The sequence below is a fragment of the Benincasa hispida genome, chromosome 7 (genome assembly GCF_027475165.1).
Source record: "Benincasa hispida cultivar pf3 chromosome 7, pf3_genome.v1.1, whole genome shotgun sequence".
Lineage (NCBI taxonomy): Eukaryota > Viridiplantae > Streptophyta > Magnoliopsida > Cucurbitales > Cucurbitaceae > Benincasa > Benincasa hispida.
Genome location: NC_143484.1, coordinates 7,107,145 through 7,130,324, shown reverse-complemented (window position 1 = coordinate 7,130,324; position 23,180 = coordinate 7,107,145). Strand labels below are relative to the sequence as shown.

The 23,180-nt window shown below is 35.3% G+C and overlaps 1 protein-coding gene across 6 annotated transcripts; it reads left to right on the top strand.

Moving 5' to 3' along the window:
• Positions 1 to 1,713: 1,713 nt before the first annotated feature.
• On the top strand, positions 1,714 to 18,344 carry LOC120068978 (serine/threonine-protein phosphatase 7 long form homolog). 6 transcript variants are annotated; one of them, XM_090315817.1, is made up of 9 exons: positions 1,866 to 2,093; positions 3,352 to 3,513; positions 4,455 to 4,584; positions 12,046 to 12,433; positions 12,562 to 12,684; positions 12,782 to 13,429; positions 13,772 to 13,935; positions 14,241 to 14,328; positions 16,818 to 18,344. In XM_090315817.1, exons 3-9 carry the CDS (start codon positions 4,499 to 4,501, stop codon positions 18,105 to 18,107), a joined length of 2,787 nt encoding a protein of 928 aa, XP_090171943.1. In that variant the 5' UTR covers positions 1,866 to 2,093; positions 3,352 to 3,513; positions 4,455 to 4,498; the 3' UTR covers positions 18,108 to 18,344. The 6 variants fall into 6 exon arrangements, with proteins under 6 accessions (XP_038876552.2, XP_038876555.2, XP_038876553.2 ...); XM_039020621.2 differs by lacking the exon at positions 3,352 to 3,513 and having other exon boundaries at positions 1,791 to 2,093; XM_090315818.1 differs by lacking the exon at positions 3,352 to 3,513 and having other exon boundaries at positions 1,873 to 2,093; positions 12,067 to 12,433.
• Positions 18,345 to 23,180: the final 4,836 nt, after the last annotated feature.

Below are 23,180 nucleotides of genomic sequence, written 5' to 3'. Positions count from 1 at the left end.
ATAAAGTCTATGCAGTGGAATTGAGAAAAGAGTTAATAATACGAAAACTACAATAAGTATGCGTGGGAACGGGTTGAGAAGGGGTTCAGCTAACACTTCCTAAGATTGCGTTCACGTTATGCGATATGCTACATACATACAACAACAAGTCATTTCTCAATGAAAATGCTATAGCTCCTAGTTTTAGAACGCATGCGATGTATGGGATAATGTCTATAGGACTTATGTCTAAGCCTCTACTCTTGTCTATGCGATGATGGATGACATACATACATAAGGCGACCACATACTACCATAACCTATTTCTAAGGTGCATGCGATGCATGTTAGCAAATAGAGCTTATTTCTAAGTCTCTATCTCTTACTTATGCAGATCTAATCTTGCTTTCTCAAGTCTAGATTCTAACTTAGCTCTCTCAAGTCTTAGGTTCTTTCTTTAGACTCTCTCTCGAGTAGCTCTAAAGGGGTGATGGACGCAACATAAGATAAGATGATCGCATGCAATGAAGATCTTAGGTCATGCTAGCTAAGTGCTTCTCAACCCATTCGAAAGTTTAGTTACTCATGCATAATGTAAAGAGAGTGAACAGATGTAGAAATGCAGGTTCCATTCTATAAATGAAATCGAAATACAGAATGACAATGGGAAATAAAGATAAGGAGCATGGTAGCAATTTCTTGCTTCCCAAGAATTTTACATTGTTTTTCTATACTCTGCTCCAAGAATATTCTTGCTTTCGCAAGAGTCGACCCTCTTTGTTTTCCACGCTCCTTGGCACTCTTTCGAGCTGACCAGGAGGATCTTCCGACGTCTTCTCTTTTCTCTTGCCTTCTAAGTATAAGAAAACTATGAACAAAGGCTAACTATTTTCTATATGGTGAACTCTCTGTATGGCTCAGCTAGAATCGAACCAAACTCCTTTAATGAAGGTGGCCTTCGGTATTTATAGAGCTTCAGAGTGAAAAGCTTTTTCTCTCAAATGATTGCACTGATGGGATATCATTAATTCTCTGTCTGATGTGCCGAATAATTGTCACCGAAAATTTGAGTGTACTTGTTATAGTGTGACATTAACGACTTGTCAACTAAATTCAGATTTGACCGTCATCAGCTTTCTATCCCATCATGATTTATTAAGCTTTCACCTTGATGTGCCGGCTCTATGCGTCCACCTTCTTGAGCAGATTTTCGCGAACGCATATGATTGCATAACCTTGCTGTCGCAATCTGTTAATGCGCTCGGATGCTAAATTCCTTGGATCGCAACTCTGCCTTGCGCCAACGCATTTTTCTGCACAAAATACATAAATTAATTGCTTTAATGCGATGGACGCATGTGATCACAATGTTCTAAACTTAATGCTTTTGGACACGATTTTATATATTTTTACCGTCGCAATCATACATTGTTTTATATCTTTGCGTTGTAATAATGTGCATTTCTGCCCGTTATCAAAGTTTCATAATCGATGATTTCCTTTACACTGTATTTCTATTGAGAATTTATACTTGGTATAGCAATTAGTACTCGAAAAAACTGTCAATCGACCATACCAGAGGCAATTTAGGAGACTAAAAAAATATGTCATGTATGCGATGAGCTTTTGCCAAAAATGTTATTATTTTTATTTTGTTTTGTTTTGTTTTTGTTATTATTATTTTTTTTTTGACAAAGATCAAAAGGCACCCTCCAATTTTTCTTAAAATTTTTTATTTCGAACACTCAAATATGGGCTTGCCCTCTAATTTCGAACTCATGGATCAAACACCCTATAGGACTTTAGGGCATGGTGAAGGGCTAAAACCCAAAACTCCACAGCAGATAGCGGTTTCAATATGAGGTCTCTGAAACAGCCGCCGTTTCAGATAGCGGTCTCAGTACTTCAACTCGTCCAAACCCGCGAGTTTCATAGTTGACATCCACTAATCCTTGCGGGATTTCAAACCCAGATAACCATCACGCTTCACCAATTTTCCTATACTGTTTAACGGATACTCGTAGTCGGACTCAGCGGTTTCTCTTATATCGTCATTTTCTGGCGAAACCCATCGAAAAGAGGTGAAGCCATCCAAAACTAGCGATCTTTCCAAGGTAATTTCAAATCCACAGGTTTTTATTCTATTTTTGAACATGTTTGCTGTGTTTGTCTAATGGAGTCTCTATGCACGTGCTTATTTTCATTTCATGTCAGGGAATCAATTGTTAAAGTTCTTGTTTGGATTCTGTATTTTGTTGGAACATTGATTTAGTTACTCATTGAGTAAAGATTTAGTTCTTTTAGTGTAAAATGTGTCATGATTTAGTTCCTGTAGATTTATGTAATGATTTTGTCCATTTCAATTTGAAATACGTTGCTTCATAGACTGAATCATTACATACTCGAAGTTAGGGACTAAATCGTGACTTCTACGAACCAATGGTGTTTCTTAAATTACAAGGACCAATGGTGTTTATAAACTACATGGACCAATCATGACATATCAAAATTGTAGCCCCAAGAACTGTACATGGATTTTTGTGGGGTTCTAGCTCAAACCCGAAGTATACTGACCTTTAGTGATTTTTTCAATTTTTGTACATAAAGAATACTGCCCAAGCATAGTTAATGTGACTTTCTTGCATTTGTTGACATGTGGTCTGTGAAATACTTATTTTGGAGTCAAGAGGTTGTTATGGTTTGAATGGTTTATCTTGAGGTGAATTTAATTTTGGGCGGTCAAGAGCTCTCTTTTAGTTCCTCTGCTATTCATCTTTTTATGGCTCTTTCCAAGCAGAGTTTAATTTAGGATTTGGAACCCTCTAATTTTTCAACTGGTAACCACATCATTAAATTTAGGGAACCTTTGAAGAGCAATGTCTTGCTTTGAAGGAATTGCTATCGACAAGTTTGATGGGACAAATTTTGATTACTAGAAGATGCAAATAAATGATTATCTGCATATCATGGGCAAGGAGTTTCATCTACCATTGATTGGAAAACAAGAAAGTATGAAAGAAGAAGATTGGAGGATTCTTGACAGAAAAGTACTAGGGATTATTTGCTTGACTGTGTCAAGGAATGTTTTTGACCATGTGGCAAATGAGAAGACAACAATTGGTCTGATGAAAACCTTGTCAAATATATATGAGAAGCCTTATTTGAACAAGTTATACCTTATTAATAAACTCATGGATTTGAAAATGGCTGAAGGTGTGTCTTTTGCAGAACATTTGAATGAATTCAATAGGATCGTTCAAAAGTTATGCTTGGTGAAGGTTGAGTTCAACGAAGAAGTGACTTCTATCCTTTTGTTTACTTCTTTACCTGATAGTTGGGAATCTCTGAAAGTATCTTTACCTTTCTCTTTAGGTACAAGAAAATTGAAAATTGAAGATGTTATAGATGCAGCTTTTGCATAAGAGATTCACAGAAGACATTTTGGTGTGACTTCTACTCCAAATTCAAGCTTCAAAGTTGGAGAGAGAGGGAAAACTATCAACAAAGCACCTCATAAAGGCACAGACAACAAAGGTAGAGAAAAGAAGAAGCAGAAAATTCAGTTCTACTACTGCCACAAGCAGGGTCACATAAAACCATTTTATAGAAAGTCGAAGAAAGAGCAAAAAGATAACTCCTAACTCCTAAGTAGCATGTTGGGTTAGCTTAGTTGGAGGCACTCTTCTTGTTTCTCTGATGGAAAGCACATAATTTGGATTGATGCATATATAGAGGAAGTAGAGAGGATTTTATTTTTTAAGCTCGTTTTTTAAGGCAAGACAATTTTGAGAGTTGTGTGTTTGAGTTTTCTCTTGTTTGTTTTTTTATGATCTTCATTCTCATAGTAAACATATAGAGCTTGTGAAAGATTGGACATAGCTATTCGAAGTGTGCTATACTCTAAACCCTAATACTGCTGAACACCTGCAACTTTGAGTGACATATATTCTCTCTCGCCTTCTTCGTGTATCATGTGTCAGTGCAGTTGTAAATCTCCAGCTCATCTTTTTGTACATTGTTCTTTTGCTTCTTGCTTTTGACACTTTGTTATGGATGCTTTTGGTTGGTCCTTGGCATGGTCCGATATTATCTTTGATATTTTGGTTTCTGATTGGTCATCCTTTGGTAGTACAAAAATGATTTGGTTAGCTCTTACGCATGCATTCTTTTGGACTCTTTGGTTCGAGCACAACGATCATCTTTTTGGGGACTCTTTTTCCTCTTTTGATAGGTTTATGAATTTGGTTTTGTCTACTGCTTTTTATTGGTGCAAAGATAAGTACCCGTAATCTTTTCAACTTGTCTTATTTAATGTTTCTTGTAATGACCTTTTGGCTTCTGGGTTTTCTCCAATGTCATTAATCAATGAAATGTTTCTTAGTAAAAAAAAAAAGAGATGCAATTATTTCTCCACTTTTCCTTCCTTTGTTATATATATTTTTATTGTTTTGAATTCCCCTATTATAATTTTCCAGCAACATATTGATCGGCCTTGTCCAACAACTATATCTATGATTAGATGGCAAGGAAACAAGCGAAGTTTAGAGAGCTTCCCACCTCTCTCAGTCCTTATAGAGAATATCCAAAACAACAATTAGCAAAAAGGTACTTTTCTTCAACGGATATCAACTATATACTTAGTTCATTGTACCCCGACCTGTTCCCCAAATAACCACCTTGTCCTCGAGGTGGAAGTCAAGAAATTGAAGGGAAATAGAGGAAGTGAGTTCCCATTTGGCATCTTCTCTAAGGGTATTTTTCCGAATGAAGGCCTCCAAAGCACCCTCATAAGTAGCAAATTGTTAGGCCATTGATACTATTTCATTATCAACGTAGGGGTAAGAAGGTAATTGAAGGGTAGTGGGGACCACCAAATGAGTGAATGAGAGAGATTGTAAATAAATAACAGATTTGGGTAAGGGGGATTTAGGTTGGTATTTTGGAAGGCTTTCTCGAGAGTGAGAAGGTAGGGATTATACTGCCTTCGGGCTGTTATCTTTCAATTGAATGACATTGTAAAGGAAACCTTACAAATTGGTATTGGAGCTTTCATCCTAGGAAAGCTAGGGAAAATGGCGCAGTGGAAGATTGAAGAACAATTGGAAGTGATGGATCAAGAGACCGGAATGATGAAAATGGAATTGATGCGATTACCTAAGATCGACGATACACTTACGTTGTTAGCCAAGAGCATTGAGAAGTTGAGTGTTCAAGCAAATAGTCAGCAGAAGATGATTTTGCAAATCATTGCGGATCGATCAAACGATTCTTCGAATTTGCAAGAATCAACCGACGAAACGAAGAAAGGTGCAGATGCGAGGAAATCTTCAGAAACGACCGATGAACAAGGAAGTAAGACAGAAGATCAGACTAAATTTAAGAAGGTAGAGATGCCGGTCTTCAAGGGTATGGATTCGGGTTTGTGGTTATTTCATGCAGATCGGTATTTTCAGATCCATAAGCTGATCGATTTCGAGAAATTAAAAGTTGCAATGATTAATTTTGAAGATGTGGCATTGGATTGGTATATATCAAAATAGCAACGCAAACCGTTCAAGGATTGACATGATCGTAAGATGAGATTTCTTACACGATTTCATTCTTCACGCAAAGGAACAGTGTGCGGTCAATTTTTGGCAATTAAACAAGAAACCATCGTGGAAGCTTATCGAAATCTGTTCGATAAATGGGTTGCTTCACTACCACACCTATCAGAGGGAGTTCTTGAGAATACTTTCATAAATGGGCATGAATCGTGGATCAAGGCAGAAGTAGAGTGCTGGGAATTGGTTGGGCTGGTTAGCATGATGCGGATAGCCCAATTAATAGAGGATCGGGAATTGGCTCAAACTAAGGCTGGCGCAATGGGCCCAACGACAAGTAAGGCCGGCTGAGGATGAGGTAGTGTCAATTCGAACGATTACGTTGTGAGGGAGTTCACCGACTGGAGTTAAGCGAAAAGATTTGGTGAAACGACTGTCTGACGTTGAATTCCAATCCAGAAAAGATCGAGGACTGTGTTTTTGTTATGACGAATGTTATTCTCCGAGACATCAATGCAAAACGAAGGATGTTCAGGAGTTGCGAGTATTGGTTGTGCGACCTAATAACAAAGAATTCGAGGTCGCTGAAGAAAACGATGAGGAGAATACAAGTGTGGAGTTAAAGACTCTAGAAATAGTACAACCAGTGGTAGAATTATCTTTGAACTCGATGGTGGGTTGACAAATCTAGGAACGATGAAGTTGAAAGGGAAGATCGAAGAACAATTAGTGGTTGTCTTCCAAGATTGTGGAGCAACTCACAATTTCATTGCTCTGAAATTAGTGGATCAATTGGGGTTACCGGTAGTAGAGACTGCCAATTATGGAGTGATTATGGGAACGGGAACTGCTGTGAAGGGAAAAAGTGTATGTAGTGAGGTAGAATTAACGATAGGTGATATGAGAATAATTGAGAGTTTTCTACCATTAGAGCTTGGCGGAGTGGATGTTATTCTGGGAATGCAATGGTTGTATAAGTTGGGAATTATTGAGATAGATTGGTGCACACTCTCAATGAAGGTTGTGCACGGGGGAAGACAAATTGAATTGAAAGGGGATTCGAGTTTATCAAGAACTCAAATAAGTTTGAAGTGAATGGTGAAGTGTGGGGATGGAAAGGATCAGGGATATCTGATTGAATGTAGAGCGATGAGTATCGAATTGGTGGAAGGTGAACATGTGGAAATGTCAAGCAGTATTGTAGTAGAATTGAATGAGTTGGCTCAAAGGGGTTCATCTGTTGGTCCTGTACTTGATGATTATAACAGTGCGTTTCAATGGCCCGGGGAGTTGTCTTTGAGTAGGGGAATCGATCATCACATACATTCGAAAATCGGAGTTGGACCAATCAATGTGAGGCCGTATTGTTATGCCTATGCTCAAAAAGAAGAGATTGAAAAATTGGTTGACGAGATGTTAATTGCTGGCATTATACGACCAAGTAGGAGTCCTTATTCAAGTCTAGTGCTACTTGTTCAAAAGAAAGATGAGAGCTGGAGGTTTTGCGTTGACTATAGAGCTTTAAATAATGTCACAGTGCCAGATAAGTTTCCTATACTAGTTGTGGAAGAGTTGAGTTGAATGGAGTGACTATTTTTTCGAAGATCGACTTGAAAGCGAGATATTATCAGATTTGTATGAGTCCCAAGAACATGGAGAGAACAGCTTTCAAGACGCATGAAGGACATTAGGAGTTCTTAGTAATGCCCTTTTGATTAACAAATGCTCCCTCAACTTTCTGGGCCTTGATGAACAAGGTATTTTGACCTTATTTGTGCAAGTTCATATTGGTATTCTTTTTATGATATTCTAATATATAGCCCGAATTATGAAGAACATCTTAAGCATCTAGATGTTGTCCTTCATACTCTTCAAGAGAATGAGTCGTATGTGAATAAAAATAAATGTCAGTTTGCTAGAGAAAGAGTAGAGTACCTTGGGCATTTAATTTTGCAAGAAGGGATAGAGGTTGATCCGGAGAAATTACGAGCTATGTTGGAATGGCCGTGAGCTCAAAATATCCGTGGAGTAAGGGGTTTTCTGGGGTTGATTGGCTATTATCGTCGTTCTATGCAGAATTATGGGAGTGTGGTTACCCTATTGAGTAATTTACTCAAGCGAGGGGCTTTTGAGTGGATTGACGTTTGAGGAACTTAAGCGAGCAATGGTGTCCCTACCGGTGTTGGCACTTCTTGATTTTAGCCTTTGAAGTGGAAACTGATGCCTCAGGGACGGGATAGGTGCTTTGTTGGGCCAGAAGGGAAGACCAATTGCTTTTTGTAGTCATGTTTTGGCGGCTCAAGCTAGAGCAAAACCAATTTATGTGCGGCAATTGATGGCTGTCGTGTTAGCAGTACAGTGTTGGAGACCGTACTTGTGGAAACATTTTATAGTGAAGATAGATAAAAAAGCGTTGAAGTTCTTGTTGGAGCAGAGGGTTATTCAACCTCATCATCAAAGATGGGTATCAAAGTTATTGGGGTATGATTTTGAAGTACAATAAAAGCTAGAGGCCAAAAATAGAGTTGCTGATGCTCTTTCACGATAGCCTCTAGTAGCAGACCTTGACCATTTGTCAGTACCTTCATTGATAAATGTGGGAAGTATACAAGAAGAAGTGGAGAAGGATCCTAAGTTGGTAGAGGTTATTCAACAGTTGAAAGAGGATGGTGAGAGTGTCCCTCGATTTTCTTTGAATCAGGGGCGATTGTTGTATAAAGGAAGAATGGTGATATCGAAAACCTCCTCCTTGTTGCTAACTATTTTACACACATATCATGATTCAGTGATTGGTGGTCATTTAGGATTTTTACGTACTTACAAGAGGTTGATAGGAGAGTTGTATTGGGAAGGGATGAAGTCGGATATCAAGTGATATGTTGAGGAATGCATTGTGTGTAAACGAAATAAACTATTGGCTGCATCTTCTGCAGGTTTGTTGATGCCGTTGGGGATTCTTGATCGAGTGTGGGATAACATTTCAATGGATTTTATTGAAGGCTTATCGAAAGCTAAGGGGTTTGACGTGATCTTCGTGGTAGTCAATAGACTGAGTAAATATGTTCACTTCTTGGAATTGAAACATCTTTTTAATGCTAAAACTGTGGCTGATGTTTTCGTTAAGGAGATTGTCCGCTGCATGGTTTTCCTAAGTCCCTTGTGTCTAATCAGGATAAGGTATTTTGAGTGGTTTCTGGGATGAAATGTTCAAAATGGCTGGAAGACGGTTGCATAGGAGTACTGCGTATCATCCCCAATCGGACGGCCAAACGAAAGTGTTGAATAAGTGTATAGAAACTTATCTGAGATGTTTTTGTAGTGAGAAATCGACCCGTGGGTGTTGTGGATTCGGCAGAGTATTGGTACAATACTCAATTTCATGAATCGATTGGAATAACTCCTTTTCAGGCATTGTATGGAAGAACACCTTATCCATTACTCTTTTATGGAGACTGTTAAACACCAAATTCGGCTCTTGATCATCAGTTTCAGGAGAGGGATGTTATTATTGATAGGCTGAAAGAGCATTTGAGTGGTGCTCAAGATAGAATGAAGAAATTTGTTGATCGGGAGCATTCTGAATTAGAATTCTCTGTTGGTGATTGGGTATATTTGAAGTTACGACCATTTAGACAAGTTTCTGTGGCGAAAAAGAGGAATGAGAAGCTTACTCCGAAGTATTTTGGACTGTATTTTTGGTGCTAGAGCGAATTGGCAAGGTGGCAAGTTACAATTACCGGCTGAGGCGATGATAAACCCTGTTTTTCATGTTTCTGAGCTTAAAAAAGTTTTGGGAAATCGTCATGAGGTACATTCTGCGTTAGCATATTGGAAGAATGATAAGACTAGGGATTGGGAAGTATTGATTCGTTGGGAAGGACTGTCTGAAGCTACTTGGGAGGATGTTGCTGATATGAAGTGTCAATTTCCTACTTTCCATCTTGAGGACAAGGTGTCTTTAGAAGCCAGGAGTAATGTTAGGCCACCGATACTATTTCATTATCAACATAGGGGTAAGAAGGTAATTAAAGGGTAGTGGGGACCACCAAATGAGTGAATGAGAGAGAGATTGTAAATAAATAACAGATTTGGGTAAGGGGGAGTTAGGCTGGTATCTTGGAAGGCTTTCTCGAGAGTGAGAATGGAGGGATTGTACTGTCTTCGGGCTGTTTTCTTTCAATTGAATAACATTGTAAGGGAAATCTTACAGACTTTCTCAAACCAACTAACTTAGTTGGCTAGAATTTGAATTTTATATTGACTTTCAACTCTGGAGGAGTGGGCAGAAAGGGCATGGTCTACCCCATCGCCTTACGCAAGACTAATGAAAGATAGGGTGTCTATCGGTGTAGAGGGTGTCACTTGATATGCAATGCAACCAACTCATGCAATAAAAAAATGTGAAGGAGAGTTCTAGTTTTGAGTGAAACTTGATCGGCATTATTCTTTCTGCCCATGGTCCTTTCCTAGTGAAGCGAGTGGGTAGCATCCTCATGTTGTCGGTCGGAGTTGTTCAAACAGAAGTGTGCAAAATTCTCCTGGCTATTCATCAGTGTTCGTTCTTCTTCCTATTAGTTCCAATTTAATACCTCTTGTAGGTAGTGCAATGCTCCCTCCAATTTGTCTCTTTAGTTAATCGATTCAAAACAAAATAGCGCTCAACTCGATGTGACCAACCATCTAGATCTTCACCTTTTCTCCTTTATAATTTGACTGCTTGAACTTCCTTAATCTCATATCAAACAGAGAAAGTATCAATTACCAGGTGCAAGCATACCTTTGTTGCTCGTGGTACTCTTTTCTTGGCCTTCCCTTCCTTTTCTTTGGATTCATCATCAATTACATACTTACCTTATCTGATTGTGTCCCTTCTGATGAAGTTGATCCCTCTCTCCATGTTCATCCATACTTTAGCTCAAGAAATTACCATTTTAAGCTCTTAAATCAACTTAATTTCAAAATCCATCTTCACTTCGAGGGCTGCGATCCTTCCCAAGTTTTTGCGAAATGAGAATCCATTTTTGCTCCCATCTCTGACTGCTCAACTCCAACCTCAACCACCTACTCTCATTATGCCTTCTATCTTACATGCCTTTCCTCGGAATTTACTGCTTCAATGCCAAAAATGATGGGTCTTGCCCAACAATTTTATTTATGATCAGATAACAAGGAAACAAAGGGATTTTTTTTCCACATCTTCCAAATCTCACAGAGAATACCCAAAACAACAATTAGCAAAAAGATACCCCCTCAACTAACAACTATATAACTCAGCTGTCTGCTCCCCCCTTCTAACTAAAAAAATTCCTCAAGCCTGCATAATCACCTGAGTACACTCTTCTCACATACCCGTACACTTTCTCATGTGCGTACATGCATATACTCTTGCAATTGGGGTTTATCAAGTATCAAATATACTTTAGATGGAATATTTATTTCATCTTTTGGGAAAGTGTTGGAAATTATCAATTTTAAATTAACATTTTACTTAGAAGAGAAAGAAACAGAGATGAAATGCATGCTCGTTACCCTAAATTTGACAATAGTGTCTATTTTGTTATGTAGTTTTTTATGCAAATAAGAATAAATTTAATTTATAGGCCATTGCATTCTTAGCCTTCTTATATATTGTTGAAAATGTCTGTCTTCCATTCCAGTTACTTTTAGGGGCTGTTTGGGGGACTGGAATGTAATCGGGATTATCGGGAATCTGAGGGGTATTGGGATGCGTGAGAAATCGAAGGCCGAATAGAAACGGGAACATGAAGCGAGAAAACGGTAGGAAAGAGGGTTAGGTTGAAAACTGTGGGAACAAAATGAGTTTAGTATTACAAATCGGGCCAAAATGTTCAATCCAAACATGAGTTTTGAATTACATTACATTACAATCCCATTCCATTACGGTACCTGAAACAACTCCTTAATGTTATGTAATTAGGATGAGCTGGAATGTAATCAAGATTACTGGAAATCTGAGGGGTGTTAGAATGCGTGAGGAATCGAAGGCGGAACAGAAATGGGATCATGAAGTGAGAAAATGGTAGGAAAGAGGGCTGGATTGAAAACTGTGGGAACGGAATGAGTTTAGTATTACAAATCGGACCCAAAACGTTCAATCCAAATATGGGTTTTGGATTACAGTACATTGCAATCCCATTCCATTATGGTACCCCAAACAACTCCATATTGTTATGTAATCCCACCATTTTGGCCCCATTTTCCTAATTTACTTAGATTTGCTGCTTGCTGCTTGTGCCTGATGAGCGTGAGTTTCTCAGAAATTTGAAGGGCAAAATTCATTGTAACATTCTTGTTGGTTTGATAATATTTTTCTATTCTATATTCCTCGTGTTCATGAAACCTCATGCTCATTTGAGACTTGGGTAGTAAACAAAGTTAATGCAGTTTGTAGTTACATCTCGTGGCTCTCTCATTTTGTGTGAATGTTTGATCCTGCATTGGTTGGAAACGTCCATGTTGTTTCAATAGTGGCATTTGCTTGGATTACATTTTCTTAAAATAGTGAATGGGAGACGATGAGTAGGCAAGGTGTTACACTCATGTGTTACTGGAATGGGACAACGATGAGGGGACCACATGGCATTTCCTATGAAGGTGCTGCACCAAAGCCCATCCGAGTTGGCTATGGGATAACGCATAATGAGTTGGTTGATAGGATATATAGCGTTACCGGATTCGACAAGCAATCCTTCAAACTGAAGATCATATGTAGGTATCCGGCATGTAGAGAATACATACCTGTGCCAATAGATGATGATGAGTCTATAGATATCATGTTTGACGTGGTACGACAACCGGGAACTAATTGTCTAGAACTATATGTTGAAAGACAGCCACTGTGCAACCATAATTCAATGAATGCTCCAGAACCAACCATTGTTGATAACCAGGTATATTCCAAATTGTTTGTGTTATATAAAATTGTTTCTAATTCTTTTTAACATGCTGGCTAACCGAACTTCTATATTTTCTTTTTAGTTATTTTATTGTTCACCGAGTTTTGCACTATGTTTTGCAGATGACAGATGAGATAGCCACAGATGATGCCCAAGTCGATAGCTTTTTGGATCCGGGACCAGTAGACAATTCGATTCTTGTTCTACAAAGTCAGCATAGATCTGAAGCCATATGGATGGGGGAGGTTCGATCTACTTATGTAGTTTCTTGTAGATTGCATTAATCAAATATAAATTTTCATATTTCGAAATAGGCAAATTGACAAGCTTCCTAACTTGTAGGACCCTAGTGTGTTAACCTGTAGACAACGGCTGGCAGCAATGATGAAAGATTGGCAATTAGATCCCCGTGTCCGTCAACTTATCATCAAGGCTGGATTTTATGGGGTATATAGGGTTGGAATCTTACAAATTGATTGGCCCTTGATTACGGCATTGGTCGAGAGGTGGCGGCAAGAAACCCACACTTTCCATTTTACTGTTGGTGAGAGTACTGTCACGCTACAAGATGTAGCATTGTTGTTAGGTCTACCAGTAAATGGCTGGGTAGTGACTGGCAATACTGATCTCCAATGGGAAGATTTATGTGAGGAGCTATTAGGGCTCAGGCCGGACTCGAGTGTGCTCCATGGCTCAGCCCTTAAGGTTAGTTGGTTGCGAACTCATTTTCAAGAACCTCCATCTGATGCAAATGATGTTACATTACAACGCTATGCCAGAGCGTATATTTTAAGCTTGATGGGTAGTGTTCTCTTTGCGGATAAGTCTGGAGCCGATGTCCAGTTGATGTTCCTACCTTTTTTAAGAGATTTGGCAAATGTTGAGCAATTTAGTTGGGGAAGTGCAGTACTTGCACATTTATATAGAGAGCTTTGCCGAGCCAGCAAGAAAGGGGCCAATGAGATTTCTGGCCCTCTTGTTCTGTTGCAGGTGTGAGTATGCAATGCAAATTCAGTTATTTCTTGAATCAAAACCATGTATAATATCCTATAAATTAAAGGAATATCTCGATTACAATCTGTTATTATTATGTATGCATGTTTTGCAGCGAAGCTGGAAATTTTCATAGAAAGGGACAAAATACTACATTCTAATTTATGAGGGGAAATTAAAAATAAAACTTTAAAATTTTTAACTTCTTTGTATAATTTTCTCAATCAATGGCGAACTATGGAAGAAATTGTCCCTCCATCCATGCTTTATGGTTTATCCTTATAACTTTATTGCTTTTTTTTTGGGTTTTTTTTTCTCTTTTAATTATTGTTTCTGTAGATATGGGCATGGGAACGCCTAGATATTAGCCGGCCAGAGAGGTTGGCATATAAAGGTCGAAAATCAATTATACCAGATAGAAAGGCAGAGGAGGAGAGAGGTTCCATTGAAGGGGATGCTATTGTAGATGACGAACAATTACCAGCAGATCCTTTAGGATGCAGGTATGTGATAGGATCCCCATTACTAGAACAGTAAAAGTTGAAACTAGAGTGGAATATTAAAGAAAACTTGCAATGCTAATAGCCTTTTGAAAAAGTTCATAGAATAACTAATGTTCAAATTTTTTTTCCTTCTAACCCAAACTCTCCAACTCTCAAATATCTATAACTCTCCACCCTAACAATTTTTCAACTAATTAAAAATATACCACTGTTAATACCCTTAATAGTCTTTCCACTATTATCCTATTAATACTCAATATGTTTCTTTATTCGTTCTACTGAAGTTTATTTTCTTTTGTATTTAGATGGAAGGCAGCTGTGATTCGTAGAGATAATCCCCACAGAGCACTCATATTTTACAGGGACCTGCTGGATCAGCAAACAGAGAACCAGGTTCCTTATTTTACCCGTTCTCATGTTCTTTGTCCACAATCATACTGATTATATGTACATTATATTAATGCTTCAAGAAATAATTCTATTGATGTATAAAATTACAAAATAGGTGACAAAGATCCCAAACCAAAGGAGTTACAAAAGACTTCTCCAACTGATAACAAGAGGTCCAAAAGTAAAAGATTTAAAAAGAGGTCACAATTTAGACCAAGATATAGTTAAGTAGGTGATACTATCCATAAAGTGTTCGAAAGGTCTCTCCTTGCTTCGAAAAGTTAACGGACCCAAAAGAAGGCTTTGATGATGTTGACTCAAAGATGCTTCTTCTTGTTTTTAAAGCCCCGGTAAAGTTGAAGTGAGTAGAAGATGAACATGTTATGGTAGGAAAGCCAACCATCTGACCTTCAGAAGGCTTGTCCAAAAAGAGGAGACAGAAGGGCAAAGAGAGGAGGAGGTGGTCTTGTGAGAATGCTGCTGTAAGAGACCTAGTTAGAGATATAATGGGAGTATTAATAGAATATTAGTATGATTATTAGAAAGGGCATATTAATAAATAGGTAGTAAGTTTGTTAGGTTTTTAGTTTTAGTTATAAATAGAAGGAATGTGTTGGGAGCAAGTGTGAAGATTTTGTTGTGATTTCCTAATTGGGAATTTGGGAGAGGATTCTCAGCCCTCTAGAATGTGCTGAGGTATATTGGCTCTTTTTATTTTATCAATGAAAAGTATTGTGTCATTTTTTTTTTTTAAAAAAAAGAATGTGCTGATGTATATTGTAGTATATTATAGTTTCTTTATTGATATTGCAATATAATTCTATCTTTTAGTGTTTTTATTTATTCTTGGTGTTCTTTGAGTATTCTTATTAGGAGGTATCCTAACAGCTGCATTCTATGCAATGTGCAAGAGTGGTGAGCTAGCCTTGTACAGCCTGTGACGCTGAAGTTTCTCTTGAATATCAATAGCATAGTGAGCAATTTCCAAAAAGGAAGAATTATATATATATTTTCGGACGGGGCCAAGATAAAATTTGACATTCGGAGGATACCATTGGCCTTCTAGGGCTTGTAAGGGTCCTAGTTAGGGTTAGTATAGTATTAGTAAAGGTGTTGGTGTAATTAGTTAAGGAGTTAATATATACAAGAGAGAGGGCTGAGGGACAATAGGCATTTTGTGGAGTGATCTAAGGTTTGAGTTAGCATATTCAAGAGGGAGGCTCCGAGTGCCTTGATACTTGGTTTGTCTTGTAGCTATTCCTTTATATTTCAATATATTCCAGACATTAATTCTAGTCTGGAAGTATCCTCCAAGAAATCCAGCTAATAACAAACTTCCAGAGAATTTGGTTTTGGAGCTTTGCCAGTCATTTTTTTAGTTGGCCCTTCATTAAATTTCAGACTCAATCTTTGTGCGCGGTTGTGGTGGAAGCTCCTTTCCTATTCGTTTAGGGTTTGCTTGAGTTAAAATCTTATCTTGTTCTCTATCTAAGCTCTTTGCTGTTTATTCATAGTGAGATATTTGTTCAATTGGAATGTTTTCTAATTTTTCTCCAGAGCTTTAGTATTTATGTTGTCATTTGTTCTAGCCTTGTATTGACAAGTTTGAAGTCTTTTGTTTTTGTTTTCTCTCGTGTACTTCGAGCATTAGACTCATTCATTATTTCAATGAAAAGTCTTGTTTTCTTTCTTTTTTCTTTTTTTTTTCTTTTTTTTTTTTAAAAAAAAAAAATTAAGAAGTATCCTAACTAATGCCCCTGTGAGGATTGTATATTTGATGGATCCCAGTGTAATGCCATGAATGACTAGACTCAAATTTTGCTTCAATCAACCTTCTCCAAATTGCTGTTTACTCAATTTGGAACCTCGGAACTCATTTAGCAAGGAGAGCACTATTCTTTTCGTGCATTTTTTGCATGGCAAGGCCACCTAAAGTTACGGGGAGAATAACTCTTCAGTGTTCATAAATAATGAGGTTTATCCCTTTGTTTTCCGATTCTTCCTCTCCAGAAATTTTTTTGACCTTTCTACAGAGGCAGCCACCATCTTTAGTATTTGGAACAATGGTAAGTAGTAGGTGGGGAGGTTTGTTAGGACACTTTGGATAAGAGTAAGGCAAGATTGCAGTCTCCTCACAAAAATTGTCTAATGATCCTTTCTATTGCCTTAGGCTTTCCTTTTTTTCCGGTTCATTTCGTCTTCCCTCAGTCGTCGTCTTAACTTTTTGTGGGCCTTAGTTGTCCTTTCGCTGATCACGAGTCTTTGGAGGTGGTAGACCTTTTTCCTACTAATAAGTGCTTGTTTTTTTAGTTATTGTAGGTATTCTCTTGAGGAATTCATATATTTTTGTTCATTACTTGATTTCTAGATAACAAAACAGTTAAAGTGGAATGACATAAGAACTAGTCCATAAAAGATATATTTTTTATAAGAAATTGCCTAATTAATCATTTATCTCCAGGTTTTTACTCTGGTGTTTTTACTAAGTGCAGATGATCTGGCAACCTTATACTTCTGAGCGTCTTGCATCCTTACCAGATTCCTTGCTCAGAGATCAACATGTGTGGCAGACGGTTGCTCCGCTTATTTGTTTTGATATTGTTGAATGGCATCATCCAGAACGAGTTCTACGCCAGTTTGGTCTTCGCCAAGAAATCCCAGTGCCTTGTGATACAGAAACAAAGCTGCATATAATTGACAGGCGAGGAAAACATCATTATGATTGGAAGGCCTATCACGGACAGTATATTAAATTATGGGAGGCTCGAGAGACGAACATTGCAATGGGCAAGTTAGAAGAACAGCCAATGCAGTACCATGATCCTTACATGGTGTGGTATAGAAATGTTACTCGACGTTTGATCACCCCTCTCACCCAAAGGTCACATATGCGGTTTCAGCCTTCGAGTGGAACGTCACATTTACTTGTACAAAGTTTGACAACTATTCATAATCAGTGTGCATGTGCACTTGATTCTTTTACTAGTGATGGAGCTATGAAATCATTGGAGTGCATTCAAACAACCTGCATTCGAGTTTTGCAGATGATTGGAGAAACTCGACACCTGAAAGGAAAACAATCAGTCATTTCAACTAAACCAATCACAATCATTCCAAGTTCTGCTAATGATGCTAACAATATAGAAAACCAACCACGCGACGGGTGTGCTTCTCCATCTGTACATATGGTAACAGTTCTAACTAAAGCTCCATTGGTCAGGGGACATGGAAGAGGTAGAGGTAGAGGCCGTACCAGAGGCAGCATCAATGGTCGAGATGGAGGTTACTGCAAGGTTCAAAGCGTTGTGGTAGAGACATCTCCACAGTCATCACTATCAACACATTCGACTTCAAAAGCCCTGCAGCCAGATAACTGTTGGGATAGACAGTTGCATATGAAAGACGTCGAGGTTGGCCCAATGGTCGAACCAGTGGACTTGGTTTCTGCTGAAACTTCACCAGAGAGTGAGAAAGAAACATGTGTGAGAGAAAAATCACCAGTACAATCATTCCTGATGTACAAGGAAAGTAAAAGAGACGCTGATGTATTGCCATCAATTAAACCGATGCATCTGTCGAAGGAGAATGAAATGGCACACTCCATACGCATACTAGAATCGGAAGAGGAGGCAATGCACCTTTCGGGCAAGGCAGATCTTGAGAGAACAGCTGCTTTACCTAAGGTTGGATCAAAATCTGAATCATGTAATCTTAGTCATGAGCAGTCTAACCATCCTACTTTTTCTAAGAAGAAACGGAAGCACAACAAAAGTGATTTGTAGCTTATGATATATTGAAAGAGGTTATTTCTAACCCTTCTTGTTCATGATTGATAGTGAACTTGAAGCACATTCGGGGACATAAGTCATCAATCATGTGTAAGATACACTTCACTTAGGATTATTGTCTAAAATGTGTATGTATCTCAGGTTTAGAATGTCGATTTCGATGGAAATATCAATGTCATAGTTTTATAGAAATTTCGATAGAAATATTAATAAAATTTCGATTTCGATGTATGTTTTTGGAAAAATTATAAAAATAAATTTAAATTAGAAAATAAATATTTAATAATTCTTAAACAAGTTAACATGTCTATTAATTATATCTATATAATTGATATTTTGTTGCTTAATTTTTATTTTTCTTAGATTTTTATACGATATAATGATCAATTCGTCTCTCATGTCGATAATATCATGGAAACATTGATGAAAATGTCAATTTATTTTCTTAATATGTGTACTTCAATGAGTACTCTTGCTCGTTGGTAAACCAATTAATATTTTGCATCGCTATCCACATCACTAATGAAGCAGACATTTTTGCTGCATTGATTTTTATGCAAATTTGGTTGATCCATATCACAATGTAAGAGGATATATAACAATGGAAACTTCATGAAAAAAAATGGACAAATGTCAATTTATATTCTAAATTTTGTCGTTGTATCAATTTAAATTTTAAACTAATAATTGTCTTAATTTAAAATGTGAACTTTCATAAGTGTATCAATTTAACTTTTTCATTATATTTTATTTGGATAAATATCGTGTGAGATTTGTAATTTTATCAATTAAACATTTAAATTTACATAAGTGAATCAATTTAAACTCTCAGATTAAAATTTATTTGATAATTGTTCATTCAAATTGAAATAGTCAATCGAGTTAAAGGGCTATAAGGGAAAAATAGTTTATAATTCGCGTAAATTTAATTGGTTTAAAATTTGATTATCTCTAATATTTGATTCTAATAGTTCATAATTCACGTGAATTTTATTGGTTTACAGTTTGGTTATTCTAATATTTGATATAAGATGCAAAATTTACCATTAAAAAGCATATCATTCATGTGGATAAAAAAAGATTTTGTTAACTTACTCTCCCTATTTATTATTATATTTTTTTTGCTTTAGTTTTCCATAGAATTTTTTTGTTGCAATCAAGTATTTTTTTTTTTAAATTTCATTATTCCAACATTTCGTGTTTTTTTTTTCTTATTCTTTAAATCTTCTAAGTATCTTTCGGGGGTAGCCATTGTCTACAATTTTTCTATTTCAAGTATCTCTTATTTTTCAAGGTTTTCTTCCTCTCTTTAATTATTCTTCTTTTTTAGGTCTAGGAATTTTTTCTTTTCTTTTTTTTTTTTTAAATATTTGTGTAAGGTATGTTGGTTTTAAATAAAGTTTGAAATGAGGGAGAATCATTACAAAATCTCTGCAAATAATAAGTTTTTAATATTTTCTTTAAATTAAAGTACTATTTAAAAGATAATCAAATCATCCCAATCAAAATAAAAAACGATTATTTTAAACTAAAGGAAGATATTTACAAATAATAATAATAATAATAATAATAATAATAATAATAATAATAATAATTATTATTATTATTATTTTAAAATTAAAGTTTGAATTTAAAAAGATAAATCATGGATTATCATGAAATCTAAAAAAATATATATTTATAATAAAATCATCAAATCAAAATAAAAAAGATATTTAGATTGAATTGAGAGAGGACTATCACATAGTTAAAAAAACATCATGGTTGAAATGAAAGTTTAAAGTTAGGAAGATAATTAAAGCTTCAAATCAAAAGAACAAATACATTCTTTTGACTAAGTGTGCACTAACTTAAAATAATAATAATAATAATTTTGTTTAGATTAAAGTTCAAAATTAAGAAAATAATCAAATCATCCCAATCAAAATAGGGATTTTTTTTTACTCATTTGTGATTACCACAAAATTTTAAAAAGAATAGCATAAAATACTTATAAAATTGAAAATCGTTTTTAATCTAATTTTATTTATATAAACTTTTTATAAATTGATTTTGTGAAATTTTTTTTGAAATTAGATTTTTTTTTAGTTTAAGAGAATCTTAACTTATTGATTATAAAATTAAATACCAGAATAGGATCTAACAAAAAACAACTTTACAACATAATTTTTGTTTTTATATTGCATTTTGTTTTTGTATTTTTTTAAGAAAAAGAAAGAAAAAATTCGATATCTTCCCAAAATATTTTTCTTTGCTTCAATCTTCCAAAAGCAAAATTTTCGAACCTAATTTTGAAATACAAATATTGAAATAGAACTTGAGCAGCAAATAGATAATATATTAAATATAAGAATTATTGAATATTTATCAGTTTACATAAATAATTATGAAACTAAAGATTTTGATACTAAATAGATAATAAAATAATTAAAACAATCTTGTAAAAAAAAGGAGGTGCTTAAATGTGGGAGTTTAATTTAACCAAGGGTTCTCTACCTAGAAGACCTTAATTATAGCCACATATTACATAAATGCCCCTTTACATCCAACTTTTTTCAGAAATGACCTAAAGTGCTTGTTTTTTTCACTTATGCTAGGTCTCCTCCACTTTTCTATACAAAATAAAATAATAGGAAAATTAAACCATAGTAGTTTTTACAGTTTTTTCTCTTCATCCACTCTTAAGAACAAGTGTGCTTTATTTTTTATTTTTTTAATGTAAATGTGTGATTTTGATACATGTATATACCTTTGTTATTTTGTTCTTCTCAAATATTATTAAGATTAACATAGATAATTTTGGTATAATGTATATATACTATTGTTTATGTATCATTTTCAAGTTCTTGTTTTAGTAGGTCATACATCATTGCCATAAATATGTGACTATATACATCATGTAACATGATATTTTTATATTGCATTTTATAATTTTCAATATGAGCAAATATACATCTGTTGATATGATATATAATACTATATAATGATTGATTATTTATTGAATTATAAATATGCCCTAGTTATTTTGTTCTATTCAATTTTATATTGAAATGATTAGAAGAACAATTTACACAATTTTGTTATAATGTATATGTTGTTGTTTAAATATATCCTTTTCAAAAATTCACTATTTTAGTAGGTTCATAAACCATTGCTATAAATATGTAGTATAAGGTAATGGGCTATAAATTGGTTTATATCTAAGTTTATTATAAATAAATATGTGTGTATATCTAAAAATAAATATAATACTTACTAATACATTCAAATTAAATTTTGCAGGATGAAGAATAAATTCCAGAAGTTAAACATGTGAAATAAGAACATGTGGGAGTGTCAACTTCATCATACTTTTATAACTACTTATTCAGATAGATAAAAAATAGATTCATATCATTAAAGTAGTACTACCAAGATAAAAAATTCAAGAAGAAAAGGAAATACAAACACAAATAGTTCCAATGGGAATATAATTTAAATATACCGATGAGTATATGAGTATGAAATACACGACAATATAGAATATAAGAACTTATACAAAATGTTGGAAGTATATTCTGTATATAGAGCATGATACCTAAATATTTAACTTCCTATATATACATAAGTATACATTGGAAAAAATTAATGTAACATTAGAATATTTGGCATTAAGAATACATAAAAGTAAATCTACAAAATATACAGTAGAATATAATGTGACACACTATAATTGAATAATATGATATCTCTAACATACATAACCTAAATATACTCATGTATACACGAAATATTAGCTAATATTTGATAATAATCTGGGCCTGTTTGGTAACTAATCAACATACATATATATGCTGGTACATAATAATTTAATTGCATATACGGATATATTGTATATACACATAGTAATATACTCATTTAATTCAACTCATATATAAACTATGTTACATGTTAATCACACGAGAATTTGATAAGACAAAGAAGAAATATGCAAAAATGAAATAGAGCAAATAATTATGAAAAAGAAATGGAAGATCGCACCATAAGTGAAATGAAGATTTAATAAATTTTTATGAAAACCTTCTAAAATCAAATCTCTAGGATTGCAAACCAAAAATCTTCTATAATTAAATCTTTCACAATTTAAAAACAAGCTTCTAAAATTAACTCTTTCCTAACTTTCCATATCTAATTTAATGTCAAATTAAATTTAGGGGCGATCGAACAAAGGATCAAAATAATACGACGTTTTTGAAAAAAATGGTCAAACGTATTTTTCTTTTGAAAATGACTAATTTTGATACTAATTAAAATTTAATAATGGACATAAATACCCCTACAACCTAATTCTTATAATTATGTTGTATTTTAAAAAAGAACACTAATAGTCTAAAACAAGATCTAACAAACTTAATTAACCAAAATCTAACCTTAATTCTAAAAAAATACTATCTAAAATAATATCAATCGCAATCAGACGAATAGATGCAAAATCTAATATATATGTTGCAGTGATGTGCATGGGGCGGTATAAATAAAAGAAAGGAGGGGTTATTGTTAAATTAATCCTACTCCTACTCCTATCTAACAGACAATGCAATGTGAATATGCATGAAAGGTAGAGATGCGAAAAACCTTGACATGAAATAAATGTATGGGAAAATGGATAAAATGTGGAGATGTTTTCATTGAAACCCTTAAGAGTGACCGTAAGGGCAACCCTAGACAACGCAAACTAATGCGATCATACAACACTTATACAATAGTAAACCGTCTCTCGGTGCGAATGCTATGGCTTCTAATGCTAGAACGCATGCGATGTATGTGCAGAGGTGTCTATAGGACCTACACATAAGCCTCTAATTCTTGTCTATGTGATGGTGCACAAATAAGGCCACCATATGCTATCATTCCTATTCCTAATATGCATGCAATGCAGTGTTGACAAACAGAGCTTATCTCTAAGTCCCTATCTCTTGTTTATGCCGATCTAATCTCGCTCTCTCGAGTCTAGATTCTAAACTAGCTCTCTCGAGTCATTAGGTTCTTTCTTTAGACTCTCTCTCGAGTAGCTCTAAAGGGGTGTAG

Bases quoted from the DNA above. Each gene is read 5' to 3' on its own strand.
- LOC120068978 (XM_039020621.2), top strand. From the start codon at position 4,499: ATGGCAAGGAAACAAGCGAAGTTTAGAGAGCTTCCCACCTCTCTCAGT. The intron at 4,585-12,045 runs GTACTTTTCTTC...TTCTTAAAATAG, and splicing joins AAACAACAATTAGCAAAAAG to TGAATGGGAGACGATGAGTA. The intron at 12,685-12,781 runs GTTCGATCTACT...CCTAACTTGTAG, and splicing joins AAGCCATATGGATGGGGGAG to GACCCTAGTGTGTTAACCTG.